Genomic DNA, 20,908 nt, shown 5'->3' with positions numbered 1-20,908 from the left:
CCTCCTCTTCTCCCTTCCCATTCCTCTTCCCCTTCTTTTTTTGGGGGGTGGGGGGTGACAGCACTAGAGCTTGAACTCAGGGTTTTTTGAGTGCTTTACCTTGAACTTTTTTTTTCTCCAAGGCTAGTGCTCTACCACTTGAACCACAACTCTTTCTTTTTTGCTGGTTAATTGGAGATAATAGTCTCATGCCCTGGCTGACTTTGAGCCATCACCCTCAGGATTATAGACAGGAGCGCCTGTCAAAGCAGTCCTTATCATTTAAAACTTTGGAAGTACTGAAGTTCTTTAGTGGAAATAGCCATTCTGAAGTAGGGGAAGCAAAGGAAGAGAGTGGAGAGAAAGGCAGCTTGCTTGAGGGTTCTTGCTTTAATTTCTAACCCCCTTTTTGATTCATTTGCTATTTGATACCCAAATAATATTGATCATGCAGTTATCTCTTTCTGCTGTTTAATACAAAGAGGACTTCAAAATTAGATTTTTGGGTAGCTTGTTATCAGCATGAGTAATTTTTCCACTTGAGTTTGGCACTTGGGTAATTAACCACAGATTTTTTTGTTGTTTTTCTTTCAGTCCTGGAGCTTGAACTCTGGGCCCTGGGCACTGTCCTTGAGCTCTTCAGTTCAAGATTAGCACTTGCCCACTTTGAGCTACAGTACCACTTCCAGTTTTTTTGTGCCTGGTTGGTTTTGAATTAGAATCCTCAGATCTCAGCCTCCTGAGTAGCTAGGATTACAGGCATGAGCCACTGTGCCTGCCGGCTTACACGCCACTGACGCCCCACTTAATCACAGTTTTGTAGACTATCTATATGACAGATGGGATTATCACAATGTCTTCTAGGATATAATTTGATTTTTGCTATTTTTGATAATATGATAAATACTGTTCTGTTCTAATTTGTATTTTTGACTAAAGTAGGTATGTATTCTTTTGAGTTTTAACTCTTTATGTTCCTACATTGCTTTTTTTCCCCATTAATGCCTCATTAATGTCTTAATTTATATTGATTTTTTACAGTTATGTTTGTGTTCATTGCATTTTATTACTTTTTTTTTTTTTTTGGTCAGTTGTAGGGCTTGAACTCTGGGCCTGGGCATTGTCCCTAAGCTCTTTAACTCAAGGCCAGCTCTTTACCACTTTGAGCCACAGTGCAATTTCTGTTGTTTTTTTATTTTTTTGTTTTTGTTTTTTTTGTTGGTTAATTGGAGATAAATCTCATGGACTTGTGAGCCCTGGCTGGCTTTGAACCATGGTCCTCAAATATTAGCCTCTTAAGTAGCTAGGATTACAAATACGAGCCATTGGTGCCAGGCTTTCACTACTGAAATACTAAAAGTATTTCCCCAATTTGTTCAGCTTCATTTTTGTGTTGTATGGTTTTTCAGGACATGTCTCATAGTGTCTGAATTTTATATCTAGCTTAAAGCCTACAAGAATTTATTTATTTTTATTTGCCAGTCCTGGGGCTTGAACTCAGGGCCTGAGTAGTGCCCTTGGGCTTTTTCCTCAAGGCTAGCACTCTGCCACTTGAGCCATAGCACCATTTCTGGCTTTTTTTGTGTATGTGGTACCGAAGAATCGAACCTGGCTCTTTGGGCATGCTAGGCAAGCACTCTATCACTAGGCCAAACTTTCGGCCTTAAAAAAAAAAACCTCTCCTGTAGTTGAGGTTTTTTTTTTTTTTCTGTCAAAGTATTGTTTCATTCACTCATTCATTCATTCATTCGCACTATGAATTTATTCTTGGTCTCTTGAATTCTAGAGTGATGCTATCACATCATGCTCTATTTCAGTCATGTTTTAGTGCCCAGCATAACAAGTGTTCTCCTCTACCCTATCAGTACGTCTTTATCAAATGTCTCTTTTAAGGAGCAATTTTTGTGAATTATTTCTTCTTTTTGGCATGTTATCCTGGTTGCTCTTGAATGTGATACACTGATAGATGTCTGTTTCTGCTTCCAGAGTAGCTTCCTAATGATCTGAGTCCATTAATTAAAGTCATGAATTTTTGAAGTTGTAAGGAGTTTTGATTGTGATTTTCTATATTATTAAGATTATGATTGCCTCTCACTACTTAATGTAAATAGTAAAGAGTTGTGCATGTTCCTTTTTTTCTTTTTTGGCATAGTTTTTTACTAAACACTCTTCCCCATGTATGTGATTTGAGGAGTCTAGAAATATAGAGAACTTAAAACCAAAGTTCCACTTGACAATTTTGATGTAGAAGAAAATTTTGAACTAGAATGAAAATCTTTACAAGTAGTGTGTAATACAGAATATTGCACTTCGTTAAACGAGAAATGTATTATTTTAACTTTTTAACCTTTAGTTTGGAAAAGTAGATGTTCTTGAACTCTTTCAGAAAGGTATCTTCAATAGGTAGAAGACAAGGGTCATTTTTGCTCAAGGCTAGCTCTCCGCCACTTGAGCTGCAGCTCCACTTCCTGAAGTATCCTTACTTTTTTTTTTTTTTTTTTGCCAGTCCCTGGGCTTGAATTCAGGTTGTAACTACTGTCGTTGGGTTTTCCTCAAGGTTAGTGCCTTACTGCTTGAGCCATAGCACCACTTCTGGCTTCTTCAGGGTATGTGGTGACGAAGAATCGAATTTAGGGCTTCATGTATGCTAGGCAACCACTCTACCACCAGGCTATGCTCCTGGCCCATCAAATATTCTTTTTAACAATTTAAAATAATTGGAAATAAATTGGATTCTTAGTTTTTAAAGTTATCTATAACTGTATCTGCTTATAATTTCAGTCATCGTTGAATTTTGAGAAACATTCTGAAAATTTTTCATGGACAGAAAATCGTTACGATGTGAATCGTCGAAGACACAACTCTTCTGATGCTTTTGATTCTGGTATTGGACGTCCTAATGGAGGTAAATAAAGGAATGATAGCTTTTTTCTTCTCCTTCCTCTCCTCCTCCTCCTCCTCCTCCTCCTTCTCTTTCTTCTTCTTCCTCTCCTCCTCCTCTTCCTTCTCTCCTCCTCCTCCTCCTCCTCCTCCTCCTTCTCCCTCTCCTTTTCCTTCTTAAGATGTTACTGGGTTTGAACTTGGGGCTCCTTTATGTACTTGCGTGAGCCATATGTCTTGCCCTGAATTTTGCTAGTTAATTTGGAAATGGAGTCTAACCTACTTTTCTGGCCTGGCTGAACTTGACCCTCTCCTACAAATTTCTGCCTCCTGAATAGCTCGGCTTTATAGATGTGAGTCACCAATGCCCAGCATGTTAAGAGTTTATGGATAATTTTTTAATAGTCTTTTAAGGGTATTTTGCTATTCCATCTCTAAGCATATCTATTAAGCATATCTATTATTTTTTTTTTTTTACTGTTATCAAAGGCAATTTTGGAAGGAAAGAAAAAAATGGATGGCGTTCACATGGCAGAAATGGTACTGAAAACATAAATCACCGAGGGGGTTACCATGGTGGAAACTCTCGTTCTCGTAACAGTATTTTCCATTCTGGAAAAAGCCAAGGACTACATGAAAACAACATATCTGACAATGAAACTGGGAGGAAAGAAGACAAAAGAGAACGTAAACAGTTTGAGGCTGAGGATTTTGTAAGTTTTTTTTGGAATTTTAATATAATTTTCTGCAAGTTCCATTTTGCTTCAAGGCACTCTTAGGAAGTTTTACATGATTTTCTGCAGTTGACAGGTATTTCTATTATATAAATTTTCTCTTTAATTTTCAACTATTGATCTGTAATACTCCTGCAGCTTCCTGTTACTACCTTTAATTGTACAAGGGTTTCAGTTCAATATGTCAATTTAAGAGTATAGTGCATCCCCCTATCTATACCAACCCCAGTGTGTGTGTGTGTGTGTGTGTGTCTCTGTCTGTCTGTCTGTCTGTCTGTCTGTCTGTCTGTCTGTCTGTCTGTCTGTCTGTCTGTGTCTGTTTCTTTTCGCCAGTCCTGGGAGCCTGGGCCTGGGCACTGTCCTTAAGCTGCCATACATCCCCCCCCCCCCCCCCCCCATTTTAGCTAGTGATCTACAACTTGGGTTGCAGCACCATTTCTGGCTTTTTCTCTGTGCGTTTGTGTGTGTGTGTGGTACCAAAGAATCAAAACCAGGGCTTCGTGCATGCTAGGTGAGCACTTTACCACTAGGCTGCGCTCCTGGCCTATCAATACATTTTTATTGGTTGAGAGCAGAGTCTTGCAATGTTCCTCCTAGTCCTTGGGACCTGAACTAAGAGCCTGGACACTGTCCTGGGGCTTCTTTTTTCTTAGGCTAGCACTCCACCACTTGAGCCCTAGTGCCTTTTGCAGCTTTTTCTGTTTATGTAATACTTGCTAGGCAAGCACTCGACCACTAAGCCTCTTTTTCAGCCGACAGGCAATTCTTTTTTTTTTTTTTTTGGGGGGGGGGGGGGCAGTCTTGAGCTTAGGTCAGGGCCTGAGAACTGTCCATGGATTTTTCTCAAGGCTAGAACTCTACCACTTGAGCCTCAGCACCACTTCTGGCTTTTTCTAAGTATGTAGTACCAAGAAATTGAACCCAGGACTTCCTGCATGCTAGGCAAGCACTCTACCACTAGGCCAAACTCCCGGCCCCATACAGGCAATTCTTGAATTCATAGGCTCACGTGATCCCGCCACCTCGGTCTCCCAAGAACCTGAGGCTACATGTACTGGCTACTATTCTAGTTATAATACATTTATGTATATTTTCTGTAGTGTGTGTTTGCGTGTGTGTGATAATTGAGATTGAACTCAAGAAGGCTTTAGTGCTTGTTAGAGTGCTTTAGCATTCTGCCACTTGAGCCCTGTTTCCAGACCTTTTTGCCTTTTTTAACTTTTCAGACAAGTTCTCATGTATATGCTTAGGCCTAGACTGTGATCTTATTATGCTTTCTACATATCTAGGATGATAGGTACACTTCTCTGCTCAGCTATTGAGTTAAGAGTCTAGCATTTATGCCTGGGCTGGCTTCAAACCTTGATCCTCTTGATCTCCACCTCACAAGTAGCTGGGATTAGAGATTTGAGCCACTCTTCCCCTGGCTTGTGTTTATTTATGGATTCATACTTATTTTTAATTAACTGAATTTTTTGTATTATAAAGGTGATATATGGAGGGTTACAGTTACGTAAGTATAGGTAAAGAGTACATTTCTGTTTGGACAATGTCACCCCCCCCCCCCCACTTTCCCATCTGCAAATTGTATAGTTCATTTTCAACCTAGTGTTTGGCGAGTACCACTGCTGAATTGTTCATCCTGTCTTTCGTGCCTCTCCCCCCTCCACGACAGAAAAATAAACAAATATAACAAAAAGAAAACAAACAGCAACAAAAACATCCTTCTTGTTTCTGTTTTTTTTTTAACGAATTTGTTTTGTCTGTCTGATTGATGTGGTACTAGGAATTGAAACTGGACTTGATTCAGACTAGGCCAACAACCTTCCATTGAGCTATACTCATTTCTACAAAGTTAAGTTTTAAGAATACTTGATTATTCATATTCTTAAAACTAATCCCAAGACAGCTCTCCATGTGGTTTGGGAAATGAGTTTATCCTAGGTCAAATGTAATTACTAGAATGTCAGTTTTTCTACTAAAAATAAGTATGACCTTGTAGTAAACCTTTTGTAATTTTTTTTCATTCCTACATTTTTCTCTCTCCCCCTCCCCTTCCCCCTCTCTCCCCCCCCCCCTCTCCCCCCCCTCTCTCCTCTCTCCCCCTTCTCTCTCCCCTCTCTCCCCTTTCTCTCCATTCTCTACTCTCTCTCCTCTCCCCCTCCCTCCCGTCTCCCTCCCCTCCCGTCTCCCTCCCTCTCCCTCCTCTCCCTCTCCCTCTCCTCTTCATCCCTCCCTCTCCTCCCTCCCTTCCTTCCTCCCTTTCCTCCCTCCCTTCCTCCTCCCTCCCTTCCTTCTTTCTCTCAAGACTACCCGCCCTACCCTTGAGCCAAGCTCCACTTCCCATTTTCTAGAGGTTAATTGGACATAAAGAGTCTCATAGACTTTTCTTTCTGGCTTCTAACCATGATCCTCAGATCTCATCCTCCATAGTGGCTAGGATTGCAAAGCTACATAAATATTTATATGTATATTAATATTTGCATATATTTAAATGTATTTTGTGCCTGAAGGGCTAGTTGTGAGTATATTCTGGTTTTTAACAACTTGCCAAACTTCCTTGTTACTGTTTTCTTTAAACACTGCTTTTTTAAGTTGCAGAGAGGTTGATAATAGAATGCAATCCTGTATGTCCTAGTTCCTATGATTCATTGCTTTTTTTCTATTTTCTGAGGCGTGATTCGTGTTTTTTTGTTTGTTTGTTTGTTTGCCAATTCTGGGGCTTGAACTCAGGGCTTGGGCACTGTCCTTGGACAGTTTTTGCTCAAGGCTAATGCTCTGCCGCTTGAGCCACAGTGCCTTTTTCGCTTTTTCTGAATATGTGATACCAAGGAATTGAACTCAGGGCTTTATCCATGCTAGCCGAGCACTCTACCACTATGTTATGCCCTGGTCCAGGAATTGCGATACATTTTTGATTGTCCTGTTTACTGTAGGTATAGAGGCATGGTCTTTATAGCTTGGGATGGCTTCAAATTTGCAATCCCTTTTGTATCAGATTGGCAGAGTACTTGAAATTCATTTTATACAACATGGAGCTCAGGCCTGTGTAGCCAGGGTGGTATTTTTTGTTTTGTTTTTGTTTTTTGATTAGTTATGGGGCTTGGACCCTGGACCTAGGACACTGTCCCTGAGTTCTTCAGCTCAAGGCTACCATGCTTACCACTTGAGCCTTAGCGTCACTTCTGGTATTCTAGTAGGTGATTGGAGATAAGTATCTCACAGTCTTTAGTGCCTGGGCTGGCTTTGAGCCTGGATCCTCAGATTTTCAGCCTCCTGAGTAGCTGGTATTTACAGGGCATGAGCCACCCAGCCTGACTTGGTCTTGAATTTTTAGACTAAAGTTGTTATTCTGACTTGAGCTTCCCCAAAAGCAGTACTTATAGTGAGTTGTTGGCACTTAGGCTCTGGATTGGACTCAGGGCTTTGTAAGTTTGTGTAATTCCTAGAAGAATTACAATCTCTGGCTCTTGTGTTACCTTCCCTTTCTTTAAACTTTTTTCGTGAGTGAGACTAAAGACTTTTTTTTTTTTTTTTTTTTTTTTTTTGCCAGTCCTGGGGCTTGAACTCCTTGGGCTTTCTCAAGAGCTCTACCCCTTAAGTCACAGCACCACTGCCGGCATTTTATATATATGTGGCACTGAGGAATTGAACCAGGTCTTCATTCATGGTAGGCAAGCCCTCTACCACTAGACCATGCTCCTGGTCCCCTAAAGACTTTTACCATCTAGTAGTAAAATATAGAAAGTAAGAGCTTTGGAGGCCGGGAGTTTAGCCTAGTGGATAAAGTGCTTGCCTAGATGCACGAAGACCTGGGTTCGATTCCTTGGTACCACATACATAGAAAAAAGCCGGAAGTGGTGCTGAGGTTCAAGTGGTAGAGCTCTAGCTTTGAGAAAGTCCAAGGACAGTGCTCAGGCCCTGAGCTCAAGCCCAGGACTGGCAAAAAAAAGAAAGTAAGAGCTTTGAGCTTTGATGTTTAGCAAAGTAAGTTGAAAATAAATATATGAGTAATAATCATTAATAGCAGAGAGTTAAATCATCAGGTTCCTCAGTAATTTTGTGATTGTTTTGAAAAGGGATATAACTTTTAAATGTCATATACTAATTCCAACTTTCTTTCAGCCATCTTTAAATCCTGAATATGAGAGAGAACCAAATCAGAACAAATCTTTAGCTGCAGGTGTATGGGGTAAGTGATTTTTCATATATTTTTGGGGATATAAAATGTTGGTATTCTTTCGTTTTTAAAAGCAGGCTAGAATAAAGCTTTTATTTAAAAAAATTGCTTTTTTTGGTATGCTGAGCTACATTAGTTGGTATGATACGAAATAATTGACTTGCTTGTGTTAATATCATTAAGTGTACTTAGTCATTCTAGAAATGATTTTTAAGATGATGTAATTTTTAAAGCATCCTGATAGTCTGTAAATATTTAAAAATAAACGTAGTTTAAGTCTTTTGTTTTCATAGTTAAAAATTTGATAAACTGGAAAGATAAGTACTTCTGACCATAGAATAATATGAAATTAATGATTTATTAAAAATAGCTATGCATATTTTCCTATGGCTAGTCTATATCTGAAATTATTTTTCTTTTTGATTTTGAAAATGTAATGATAGTTTTGATAACTCCCTATTCTTTAAAAATGTTGAGAGTTTAATTTGATGGCATCTCATAGCAGATTAAATTGCATTCATCGTACAAGCTAGCTTATAAAAGAATCAAGTGAAGTTTAAAATAATGGAAAATTTTATACTATAAAATTTTGAAAGATTTAAGATCTGAAAAATTTGATACCAAGATCAAAGTTCTGTTAACTTTGACATTAAATACACATGTTCATTTGCATTTTTAATTGAAAATCAGTAACAAATACAAAAGGATTGTGGCTTATGATAGCATACTAGTCCTAACAATAAAGGCATTATTTTAAACTTTGCCACTTCCTATGCTGGTTGTAGTTATATTTGTGGAGTAAAACTGGGGAATTAATTTTATTTCCTTTATCTCCCTCTTTATTTAAGGGCCTTTTGAGGGTGGGGGTGGGGGTGGTCAGACACTTGTTAGAACCATGTGAATGGCATTGTTTTTTCTGTATTGCAAATTAGTATTTCTACCACTCTCCCCAGGCCTACACGCCCAGACACACACATACCCAACCAAAAAACTCTCCCAAGCTCCTCTCTTAGGTATGTTTCCTTATTATTCAGTTTTTCTGGGAACAACTGATTGCATAAGAATATAGAACCACCTGGAGGGTATAAAATAGAATCTAAGTAATTAGGAATTTGAATTTTACTAGAATGAAAGTCAGTTTTTATAATCCAGAATGTCAGCATTGTCATATAAAATTACCATAGATATTACTGGTATTGATTCTTTGTTGACTTAAAAATATTACAAATGATATAAAGGCAAAGATCTACTTTGAAAATAGGATTAAAATGTATTATGCAGAATTAGATTTTATTGTTTCAGGGTTGATTTAAGGATTTTGAGTTATAGTTGAAAAATGTTTAAATGGAAGGATGTACTCTTTATGTGTTTAGGTAAACTTAACAAATGTGTCTGCATTCAAAAAAGAACAAAGAGAAAGTGATTAATTGTGGCTTGGTTAACTGTTAAATTCCCAGTATTTCCCCTAGTAATACAATGAAACTCTCATTGTATCCCACTTATTATTCCTCTCTTACCCTGTCCCCCCTCCCTTGGGTTCCCAAGTATTGTTTTCCTCATTACAACATGTAGAATAGCTATGTTCCTGAGGAAGAGGAGAGAATTTTAGGAAAGACTTCAATAGAACTTTTCTAGTGCTACTTCTTTCCAGGTAAGTAAACATTTAATAATGAAAATGTATTATGTATGAAAAGAACAAAAATTGTCAGATTTTTTTTTTTTTTTTTTTTTTTTTTGCTGGGTCATGGGGCTTGAACTTTGGCCTGGGTGCTGTCCTTGAGCTCTTCTGCTCAAGGATACCTCTCTACCCCTGGGCCTGGGTGCCATCCCTGAGCTCTTCAGTTCCAGGTTACCCAACTTCCCATTTTCTAGAGGTTAATTGGAGATGAGTCTCATGTCCTTTTGTGCCCTGGCTGGCTTTGAACCTTGATCCTCAGATCTCAGCCTTCTGAGTAGCTAGGATTGCAGGCATGAGCCACTGCACCTGGCTAAAGATTGCTAGATTTTAAACATAATACTCAGTTTAAAATAACTTGAAAAACTCAGCCACTTAAATAGTTATATCAACGTAATTTGACTTAGAACTTTGTTGGTTTTATTGGGAACATCTCTATCCAGCTTGTGACTTCAGTGCTCTGTCTTGACAAAAGAGCTCAACATAAGATTAGTGGTTTCTAAATAACACATCTCTATGTTCTTAATAATTAAGACTTGAAAACAGGATTTCAGACACCTAAAATGTGCCAGTGAGAATTTCTAAATTGTGTTTATTCAATTAGGATGGAAGGAAGAAGTGGTCACAAACAGTATGCAGTTTGAATTCTAATTAGTTGGGTTTTTTTTGGTTGGGGGTGGCTGATTTTGGGTGCTTGAATTCAGACCTGAGTACTGTCCCTGAGTTTCTTTTGCTTATGCCTAGTACTTTACCACTTGGGCCATAGCTCCACTTCCAGCCTTTTCTATGTATGTGGTACTGAGGAATTGAACCCAGGGCTTCATGCTTGCTAGGCAAACACTCTACCACAAGGCCAAAACTTCCAGTCCTGTGGCTGTTGACTTGAAAGTTTTCAGATGTCCTTTTTGGTTGTTTTTATGTAAGTGACTCATGTCAGCAATGTAGTATTGGAAGACCTTAACATTTAATGCTTAAGATAGTAGTAAAATTTTTTTCCACTCATGGGACTTGAACTCTGGGCCTGGGCATTATCTCTGAATGCTCAAGGCTACCTCTGTACTTGAGTCCCAGTGCCACTTCTGGTTTTCTGACAGTTAATTGGGAGATGAGAGTCTCATGGACTTTAGTGCCCAGGCTAGCTTTGAACTGTGATTCTCAGGTCTCAGTCTCCTGAGTAGCTTGCATTACAGGTGTGAGCTACTGCGCCTGGCTAATAGTAAAAATTTTTAGTTTCCGATAACTTTTTAAATTTTCTTTTCCTTTCCTTCCCCTTCCCCTTCCCCTCCCTCCCTCCCTCCCTCCCTCCCTCCCTCCCTCCCTCCCTCCCTCCCTCCCTCCCTCCCTTCTTTCCTTCCTTCGCCACACTTTAACATTTATATTTGTGTATTCTTTTGATAATTTGAACTTCCTTGATTTTTTTTTTTTTAAATAAAGGGTGTCGGGGCTGGGAGTTTGGCCTAGTGGTAGAGTGCTTGCCTAGCACTCTGCTGCCACTTGAGCCATAGCACCACTCCAGGCTTTTTCTGCATATGTGTTAACGAGGAATTGAACCTAGGGCTTGGTGCATGATAGGCAAGCACTGTACCACAGCTCACACTCCCAGGCCATAGCTTTTTTTCGATAGTGGGAATTGAACTGAGCACCTTGTGTTTGCTAAGCAAGCATTCTATTACTGAGTTATATAGAGCTCTATTATTAATTTAGCAGAAAGCTTTTTAATATTAAAATTAGTGTTCATAGTGGGAATTTATTTGTACTTCCGGTTTTCTAGTGATTAATTAGAGATTAGAGACTCACAGGCTTTAGTGTTCCAGGTAGCTTTGAACCATGATCCTCAGATCTCAGCCTTCTGAGTAGCTAGGATTACAGGTATGAGCTACTGTGCCTGACTCATAATATTTCCCTTTAACTCTTTTTTTTTGGCAGTCCTGGGTTTTTGAGTTTGACATTGTCTTATGTAGCCATATTTCCTCTTCGAATTAATTTGAAAACTTAATTCAAATACTGTTTATTTTATTTTTTGCCAGTCCTGGGCTTGAGCTCAGGGCCTGAGCACTGTCCTTGGACTTTCTCAAGGCTAGAGCTCTACCACTTGAGCCTCAGCACCACTTCTGGCTTTTTTCTATGTATGTGGTACCAAGGAATGGAACCCGGGTCTTCGTGCATGCTACGCAAAGCACTCTGCCACTAGGCCAAACTCCCAGCCACTGTTTTTGTTTTTTTACTAGGCTGTATGATTTTATTTACATGCTAAATTTGCTGCTTGTGTTACAGTGGGATGTGGCATCACTGTGACCTTGACTTCATTTGGCTTTCTATATGACCAGCAATGTTGGGGATGATACACATTTTGAAAAAAATAAGGCAATTGGGCCAGCTTTATTTCCCTTTTCTCTATTATGAAGTGGTTAAGAGCAGTGGCTTTGGAAATAGCTAGATAGCACTTTTATATAATTGGTCACTTGGATTTTGGATAGATCACTATCTTGATATCCAAGTCAGTTTTGTTTTCTGTGACATGAAGATGATCACAGGAAAATAATGTAAAATAGTGCTAAATTGTTTAGTGTTTTAAAATCCTTTATCATGTCAGATATTTAGTAAATGTCAATTATTTTGCTCCGATACAGAAAGATGATTCTAGTTGTAGCTAATTAAAAGGCAGAAATAAAAATTCTCCATGGTAGACTAAAGAAGTAAAACTTTATGTAATAATTGAGTCAGAAATTGTGTGCAGTAGGTTGTTACGTGGGACTGTATGGGAAAGACAGCAAAGTGGTTGAAAAGTTAAGATGTCAACTTGAATTATTCCTGTGGCCAATTTACCTTTTCTTTATTCTTTTCTGATTATTCAGGCTTGAATTCAGGAACTGGGGCTTTCCTGGGAGGTATCTCTGAGCTTTTCTAAGACTAGGGTTCTACCACTTTGTGTGCTACAGCTCCACTTCCAGTTTTCTGGTGATTAATTATAGAGATGAGTCTCAAGGCCTTTGTGTCTGACTTTGACCCAGATTTCAGCCTCCTGAGTAGCAAGATTACAAGATTACCTGGTGCCTGGCTGAAATTAAATTTTTTTTTTTTTGCCAGTCCTGAGCCTTGAGCTCAGGGTCTGAGCATTCTCCTTGGTCTTTCTCAAGTCTAGAGCTCTACCACTTGAGCCATATCACTACTTCCAGCTTTTTCTATGTATGTGGTACTGAGGAATCGAACCCAGGTCTTCATGCATGCTAGGCAAGCACTCTACTACTAGGCCAAACTCCCAGCCCCTGAAATTAAGTTTTGATGTGAAAATAACTGCTCACCTGAGCTTGAGATAATAAACACATGAAACTTAGTGTAGAAGAACTTAAGTGAGCAGGTTAAATCTGCCTGGAAGCATTATTATAGATAACTACTTAAGAATATCTTTTTCTAGCCAGGCACAATGGCTTACACCTGTAATCCTAGCTATTCAAGAGGCTGAGATCTGAGGATCGTGGTTCAAAGCCAGCCCAGGCTCTAAAATCCATGAGACTTATCTCCCAGTAGAAAACTGGAACTGGCACTGTGGCTCAAGCTGTAGGGCAGTAACCTTGAGTTGAAGAGCTCAGGGAAAGCACTTCAGCACAGAGTTCAAGCCCCGTGCTCACCCCCCCCACCCCCCCAAAAAAATCTTTGTCTTAAACAGGCAAATTCCTGTACTTAATTTATTCAGAATAACCATAAAGAGATATACTGGTCTTTATCATGTGTCTCTTATATACATGCATGCATACATACATACATACATATATATTTTTTTGCATTTTCTTACCTCTTACGTTTTACCCTAAAATTAATGTACACTTTTAATTGTAATAACAGGTGAATTTTTTTTGGTAAACATTTTAACAGACATTTCATAGTAACTCTTGAGACTTGAACCTGTTCAATTTTATAAATGAAAGATTAACATCTGCAAAGTGGTATAATAAATCAGTCCTAGTTGGGAACTAGTATATTAGATTCTTCCGGTTTTCTGGCAGTTAATTGGAGATAAGAGTCTCATGGACTTAAGTGCCTGGACTGGCTTTGAATGCAGTTCTCAGATCTCAGCCTCTTGAGTAGCTATGATTATAGGCATGAGCTACTGCCCTGGCTACATTTTCTTTAACTTTAATTTCTTAAATAATTTCTTTAATGATACTAAAATAATGTCTAAAAAGCACAAAAAGTACTGTCTGCTTTTCTTCTTCTCATTCCTGCTCATCTTCCTTCAAGTACCTTTGTCATCTCTTTGCTACCTGTTCTTCTGTAACTGATGTCTTAGGCTTCACCTTTCTTCCTTATAGGACCTTTCATCATTCTTTGCACTGAGGACCTCATTGAAGAAACAGTGTGAATATTTCTTGCTCCAAGGAATCCAATTTAGGTGAAATTTCTAGTCAGACTCTATTTGAGGCTTAAAAGACTATATGTTGTTTACTTTTTAACTTTGCCTCCTAGTTGAAATGTATGATTACATATGTGTCCATTGTATTTCTTCTTATATCTTCACCCTTCCATACAGAATCTTTAGAATAAGATTTTCTCTTGGTAAATAATTTGATTTTGTCAGCAAAAGGTTTGTTTTCTTCCTCCCTGCCATATCTTGGCACTTTCAAGTCCCAGTGTGTGAGATTCCACAGAGTGCTTATATATATATCATTTCTCTTTTTTATGTATATTCTAAACAGATGCCTTTTCTTTTCACCCCCCTCCTTCAATTGAGACTTAATGAGATCATTCCCCTCCTGATGACATGACTCTTGAACTGTCTATTATAGCAACATTGATAGGAGTATTTATAAGGAAAGAAAGCCCAATTTGCTTGATGACTATTTTGAACTAGAAATCTGTGTCAGTCCTATTTAGTCTTGTCATATACTGATAGAGCCCTTGGGCTTTTTTTTAAAATGGTTATTATAAAGATGATGTAGAGAGGGGTTGTAATTATGTAAGTCAGGTAATGAGTGTATTTCTTTTTGGACTGCACCCCTTCCCTTGCTTTCACTGAGATTTCCCATCAAATGCTGCTTTTTTTTTTTTTTTTTTTTTTGGGCCATTCCTGGGGCTTGAACTCAGGGCCTGGGCACTGCTCTTGAACTTTCTCAAGGCTAGCATTCTAACTTGAGCCACAGCACCACTTCTGGCTTTTTCTGTGTATGTGGTGCCAAGAAATCAAACCCGGGGGTTTCATGAGTACTAGGCAAGCACTCTATCAGTAGGCCCCAAATGCTTCCGTTTACTTTTTTTTTTTTTTTTTTTTTTTTGGCCAGTCCTGGGGCTTGGACTCAGAGCCTGAGCTCTGTCCTTGGACTTCTCAAGGCTAGAGATCTACCACTTGAGCCTCAGCACCACTTCTGGCTTTTTTCTATGTATGTGATACCGAGGAATTGAACCAGGGTCTTCATGCATGCTAGGCAAGCACTTTAACCACTAGGCCAAAATCCCGGCCCTTGCTTCCATTTTTTAACACCTGGATTCTTCTGGAGATTTTATATTTCCTAACTTACCGATTATTCCTCATATTCTTGGATTATATTTAACTCATTTAAATTCCAGGCAATGATTTTCCTCATTAAAAGATTAAAGACAAGGTTTTACTGTATTTCCCATGTTGCGTGGGCAATGAGTTGGACTCAAGCAGTTTTTCTAATCCCAGCTGTTAAATTACAGGCACATGGTAGATACCACGATGGTTTCAAGAACTGTTTATTCAGTTTTTGAGACATAGTCTTCCCTTTGGAGTTCGATCTAAACTCAAACTAGTGATCCTCCTGCTTTAGTTTAGTGAGTGCTGGAATTTTATAGGCACATGCTGTTATGCTCAGTTTAGACACTTGTAATTTTTTAATACTTTATTCATCCTGGTGTCATCTATTTACTAGTGCAAACATGTGCTTAATTTTAAGATGAATCTCTTAGGTTTGATCTAAGCCATTACTTATCTGTTGACATGATAATAGCTTTATCTTTCAGAGGTTTTGAAACTGCACAAGAACATAAATTTCCCTCCAGATTGCCTTAGGAGTTGTAGTGTAGTCTAGTATTGTTTGGGGGGCAGAGTACCACCACAAACCTCTAGAAATTCATATATAACATGCAAGGTGAACTTCAATTTAGATTTTGATTTAGATTTTCTTTAAATCCTTTTAAACTTTCTGAATATGAGATGGGTGCCTTCATAATTTTTCTAAAGGAAGAAAGACATTCCTGTAATAATTTTGAGAATGTATAGTATATGTGTAATGCCTCTTTTGATTATATATTGATTACAGTCTATAAACAGTTTCAGAAATCTTCATTTAGCAACTCCTATTATCTTCAAGAAGCAGAATTGAACTCATTGCTGTGCTCTCATCTGATGCCTTGAGTTAGTAAATATTTGAATGAATTGGTATTAAATGTAGTTATTTTAATGAATTAAATAGATTCTTAGAAGTAGGGAACTTTATAGAGAGTGAAAAGGAAGAAAAGGAGTTGGAAAATGATTTTCTTTTCAAAATAGGTAAGGAAAAAACAGTACTTTATATTAAATATTTAGAATTCTAATTTGTAAGGATGAAATTTGTAATTTTTCATAATTTAGTGGAAAAATGTTAAATTGAACCTTGGTTTTTCAGTTATACCTAGATGGATTCATTTGTATTAGTAACATCGCTCAATTCTTGGTATATTTTGTGAGGTTATGTTTTGTCTTTATCTCTTTAACTGGAATATAGTCGGTATTTAGCTTTATTACCCAGGAACCAGCTGCTGTTAATATTCTTATTTAAAGAATTTATTAACATTGATTTTTACATCATTTTTCAAATGCTGTTACTATTTAAAATACAGTAAGTCTAGAATGTATTCTCCCTTTAGGTGAACTTACATTATGCCAAGATTTGAAATTGTAACTCTTCCTTGTGCTTTGTTTATGCAGAATACCCTCCGAATCCTAAGTCTAGAGCTCCGAGGATGTTGGTTATTAAGAAAGGTAATACAAAAGACTTACAGCTATCTGGATTCCCAGTAGCAGGAAATCTTCAGTCACAGCCAGTTAAGAATGGAACTGGTCCAAGTGTTTATAAAGGCTTAGTCCCCAAACCTGCTGCTCCACCTACAAAAGTAAGTTCTTAATTACTACAAAGTCATCTTTGGAATAAATGCAAATTTCAGTGTTTATTTTTTCCAGTCCTCAGGGTCTGGGCACTGTCCTTGAGCACCTTTGCTCAAGGCTAATGCTTTGACACTTGAGCTGCAGCACCACTTTCAGCTTTTTCTGTTTATGTGTTTCTGAGGAATCTAATCAGGGCTTCATGCATTCTAGGCAAGCACTCGTACCCACCGCCCTTTCATTTTCTTCATTGTAATTGTAAAAAAGTGCTTGTGAGTTATTTATGAAGTATTCCTTGTTGGTGGAAGGAGTTGGCTCATTGTATATCTTTAAGCCTGTCTTATTTGTTTTTTGGTTGTGGAGCTTGAGCTCAGGACCTGGGCTAGCACTTTCCTGCTTATAGCCACAGCCCTGCTTCTAGGTTTTGGAAATAAAAGTAATGGTGATTTTTTTTTGTCTGGGCTGGCCTTGAACTGGTCTTAATCTCCCAAGTAGTTAGGATTGGATTGCAGGTGTGGGCCACAGGTGTCCATCTTCATTATGTGCTTTTAATCCCTCCCTCCCCTCTCTTTCTCTCTCTTTACTTTTGTTAGCCAGGGGACTTGAACTCTGGGCCTGGGTGCTGTCTATAAGCTCTTCAGCTCAAGGCTACCTACCACCCTACCTTTGAGCCAAGCCTCACTTCTTTTTAGAGGTTACTTGGAGATAAGAGTCTTAGGTCCTTTTGTTCCCGTGCTGGCTTTGAACCTTGATCATTAAATCTAAGCATTCTGAGTAGCTGGGATTGCAGGTGTGAAATCACCACGCACTGTTTACTTGGCTTCTTTAACATTACACTTCTACTGCCTTTAAGTATTTAAACAAGTAGATTGCTAATCAACACTTCGGTTTATAAGTGCAATTCATCTAGATTTGCTAAAGGCTGGTGCTCTACCACTTGAGCCACAGCTCCACTTCCAACTTTTTGTTGGTTAATGGGAGATAAGCTTTACTGGACTTTTCTGCTTTGGCTGTCTTTGAACCGCAATTTATAGATCTCAGCTTCCTTAGTTGGTAGGTTTACAGGCTTGAGCCACTAGCATTCTGCTTGTGCTCTTAATTTTTGTATATTTGTGAGCATAGCTTTATATGTATTTTTTTTAGTAGCAATGTAAGTGAAACTTGGCAAATTTTGTTGTATTAGGTACATTTTTATTTACTCTTTACTTGATGTTCAGTATTAGATTTTGAAGCTCTCATAGAAAGTTTCATATGGAAACTTCCTGCCCCCTACTTCAGCCATATATATATATATATATATATCTTTAAAAAAAAATCAAAATGGGCTGGGAGTGTGGCCTAGTGGTAGGGTAGAGTGCCTGCCTAGCATGTACAAAGCCCTCAGTACCACATACACAAAAAAGCTGGGAGTGGCTCTGTGTCTCAAGTTAGAGCATTCACCGAGAGAAAGCTCAGGGACAGTGCTCAGGTCCTGTATTTAAGCCCCAGAACTGGCAAAAAACCAACAACCTCCCCCCAAAACAAACAACAAAAAAACCCCAAACCTGTTACTTAGAAAATGGTGATTTTGGGGACCGGGAGTTTGACCTAGTGGTGGAGTGCTTGCCTGGCATGCATGAAGATCTGGGTTCAATTCCTCAGTACCACATACATAGAAAAAAAGCTGGAAGCTGTGCTGAGGCTCAAGTGGTAGAGCTCTGGCCTTGAGAAAGCCCAGGATAGTACTCAGTCTCCCTGAGTTCAAGCCTGGGATTGGCAAAAAGAAAAAGGAAAAAAAATTGTGCTTATCAAGTTTTGACTTTATTTATAGACAAAGACAAAGGTATAATCATGTACAAATAATGAGTTAACAAAAAGTAATTGTTGAGCTATGTTATGTCCAGTTTTTAGTGGTACTGGGATTTAAATTGGCCTTGCACATGCTAGCAGAAACTTCGGGTACATTCATGTGACTTTTTTTTCCTTTGTCTTTGTTTTTCACTATTTTGTATCTTTTTGACAACCATTAATACTTGTTTTCGTTTAGCCTACACAATGGAAAAGCCAAACTAAAGAAAATAAAGTTGGAGCTTCTTTTCCTCATGAATCGACATACGGTGTTGGCAACTTTAATGCTTTTAAATCAACTGCAAAGAATTTTAGTCCAACAACAAATTCAGTGAAAGAGGTATATACCATTCAAGTTTACTTGAGAAATGTATTATTTTAATGTCTTTTCTGATACTGAAGCTTGATCTTTGTTCTAGAGTGCTGTTCTTTAAGGCCTGGGCTGTACCACTTGTGCCAAACCTCTATAACGTTTTTGATTCTCATTGACTTTTCTTCTCAGGCCGGTTTTGCACTATGTGAACCTCATGTTTAGATTTCAGCTTCCTGAGTAGCTAGGATTAGAGTGAGGCTTCATTGCGTTGTTCAGGCTTGAATGGAATTTCTGGGCCCAACTTATTAGCATATAGAATATATGTTCCACTATGCATGGTTGTTAAATTCTGGTGTTTTGTGAATAAAATATATAAACTCATTAACTATATTAAAATGGTTATTGTAGTTTTTTTGTAAAACTCCGGTTGACATTTCCGTGTGTGTGTGTGTGTGTGTGTGTGTATAGTACTTTGAGAAAGTTAGAATAGTTTTAATTTTTTTTTTCTTTTTGGCCAGTCCTGGCCTTGAGCTCAGGGCCTGAGCACTGTCATTGGACTTGCTCAAGGCTAGAGCTCTATCACTTGAGCTTCAGCACCACTTCTGGCTTTTTTCTATGTATGTGGTACCGAGGAATCGAACCCGGGTCTCGTGCATGCGAGGCAAGCACTCAACCACTAGGCCAAACTCCCGGCCCCTAGTTTTAAATTTTGATAAGTTTTAAAAAATTTGTATGGGAGGGGTGGGGGGGGGGAAATGGGGACCAAGACATGTGAAAGGGTATCAATGTATGGGAATTAATGCACCATCTATCTGGCAAATATCATGTAACCCTTCTATTAATTACAATAAATACATGAAAAAAAAATTTGAATGGTTTCCAACCATCCTAAACAGCAGAGAAAATAATCCAGTAAAGCATATTACCTATTCCATCAGTTAGTATAACTTTTAAGAATTGAATTTTTTTCTTGATATTTGTGGTAGTTATGCTGTATGAACTAGTAATGAGAAGTTGTCCATTTTTCCCAAAGCAAATTATGTAATACTTTTTATTAGCATAATCTTGAATCAGGGAGAGGATAAGATAGGAAGATATGTTTTTTAAGTTATTATTAGTTTTTATTGTTGCATAATGTATAGAGGGGTTACAGTTACATTTGCCAGGTAGTAGGTACATTACTTCTCACACATTGATACTTTCTCATGTTTTTTTGTCCCCATTTCCCTCACCCCACTCCCTCCTGATACATGTTATTTTTGTACTGAAAATAATTTAAGTATTTCTGTATGATTTTTTTTTGCCAGTTCTGGGACTTGAACTCATGGCCTGAACACTTATCCTTGGGCTTTATCAAGGTTAGAGCTCTACCACTTGAGCCACAGCACCACTTTGGGCTTTTTCTATGTATGTGGTACCAAGGAATCGAACCCGGGTCTTCTTGTATGCTAGGCAAGCACTCTACTACCACTAGCCAAAGTCCCGGCCATTTCTTTATGATTTTAATAACTATCGGCTAGTTAGGCATGGGTGGCCTATGCTTGTAGTCCTAGCTACCCAGGAGGCTGAGATTTGAGGATCATAGCTGAATTCCAGCCTGGGCAGAAAACTTTTCGAGAGTTAACTACTTAAATTCTGGAAATGGAGTTCTGGCTCATGGGTTGGAGCACTAGTGTTGCGCAGAAAACTCAGGGATGGTGCCTAGTCCCTGACTTCAAGTCCCAGGAATGTCACAAAACAAAAACCTCTACTAGACCAGGGAGTGTTCCTTGTTAGTATAGGATCAAAGGACAATTGACTGTATTGTTACCAGAAATTGCTTTGAGTATTGGAACATCATAATTCCATATACTGTTTATATATGTTCTCAATCATAAAAGGTTTCGGCTGTGGGCTGTGAAGGAAGGGCTAGCATTCCTATTTTCTTTGGAGTAGTTATTACATAGTATAGATATTAATGTCAGTAGTAAACCATTGTTATCTCATCAGTTGCTGAAAAACCCATTACCTGAGTCCTAATGTTCTATTTTGTTACATTCCACCAAAGAAGCAAAACAGAAGAATCTCATTTAATACCCTTTTCCCTCTTGTACTCCTTGCCTTTTCATAGAAATTTTCTCCTGTTTAATTTGATAAACAATGTGTTTAGAAATACATTTTACTGGAGGGATTATTCGAACCCTAGAACACTGAAACATGGTTTGAGAAACTGTCTCATAAA

At 38.4% G+C, this 20,908-nt stretch overlaps 1 protein-coding gene across 4 annotated transcripts in view; it reads left to right on the top strand.

The window, feature by feature from the left end:
- The window catches only part of Gpbp1 (GC-rich promoter binding protein 1), a 56,146-nt gene that overhangs the window by 23,075 nt on the left and 12,163 nt on the right, over window positions 1-20,908 (top strand). For 3 of the 4 annotated variants that reach the window (XM_090331921.1, XM_090331919.1, XM_090331920.1), the window contains exons 4-9: window positions 2,761-2,884; window positions 3,349-3,572; window positions 7,719-7,785; window positions 8,727-8,786; window positions 16,374-16,558; window positions 18,574-18,714. In XM_090331921.1, coding sequence (XP_090188047.1) covers window positions 2,761-2,884; window positions 3,349-3,572; window positions 7,719-7,785; window positions 8,727-8,786; window positions 16,374-16,558; window positions 18,574-18,714 — 801 coding nt within the window. The remainder of the gene's footprint in view (window positions 1-2,760; window positions 2,885-3,348; window positions 3,573-7,718; window positions 7,786-8,726; window positions 8,787-16,373; window positions 16,559-18,573; window positions 18,715-20,908) is intronic. The other variant, XM_090331922.1, reaches the window with a different exon arrangement.

This window comes from Megascapheus bottae, chromosome 4, assembly GCF_031878675.1.
Source record: "Megascapheus bottae isolate mThoBot1 chromosome 4, mThoBot2.hap1, whole genome shotgun sequence".
Classification (NCBI taxonomy): Eukaryota; Metazoa; Chordata; class Mammalia; order Rodentia; family Geomyidae; genus Megascapheus; species Megascapheus bottae.
This window is presented reverse-complemented; position numbering and strand designations above follow the sequence as displayed.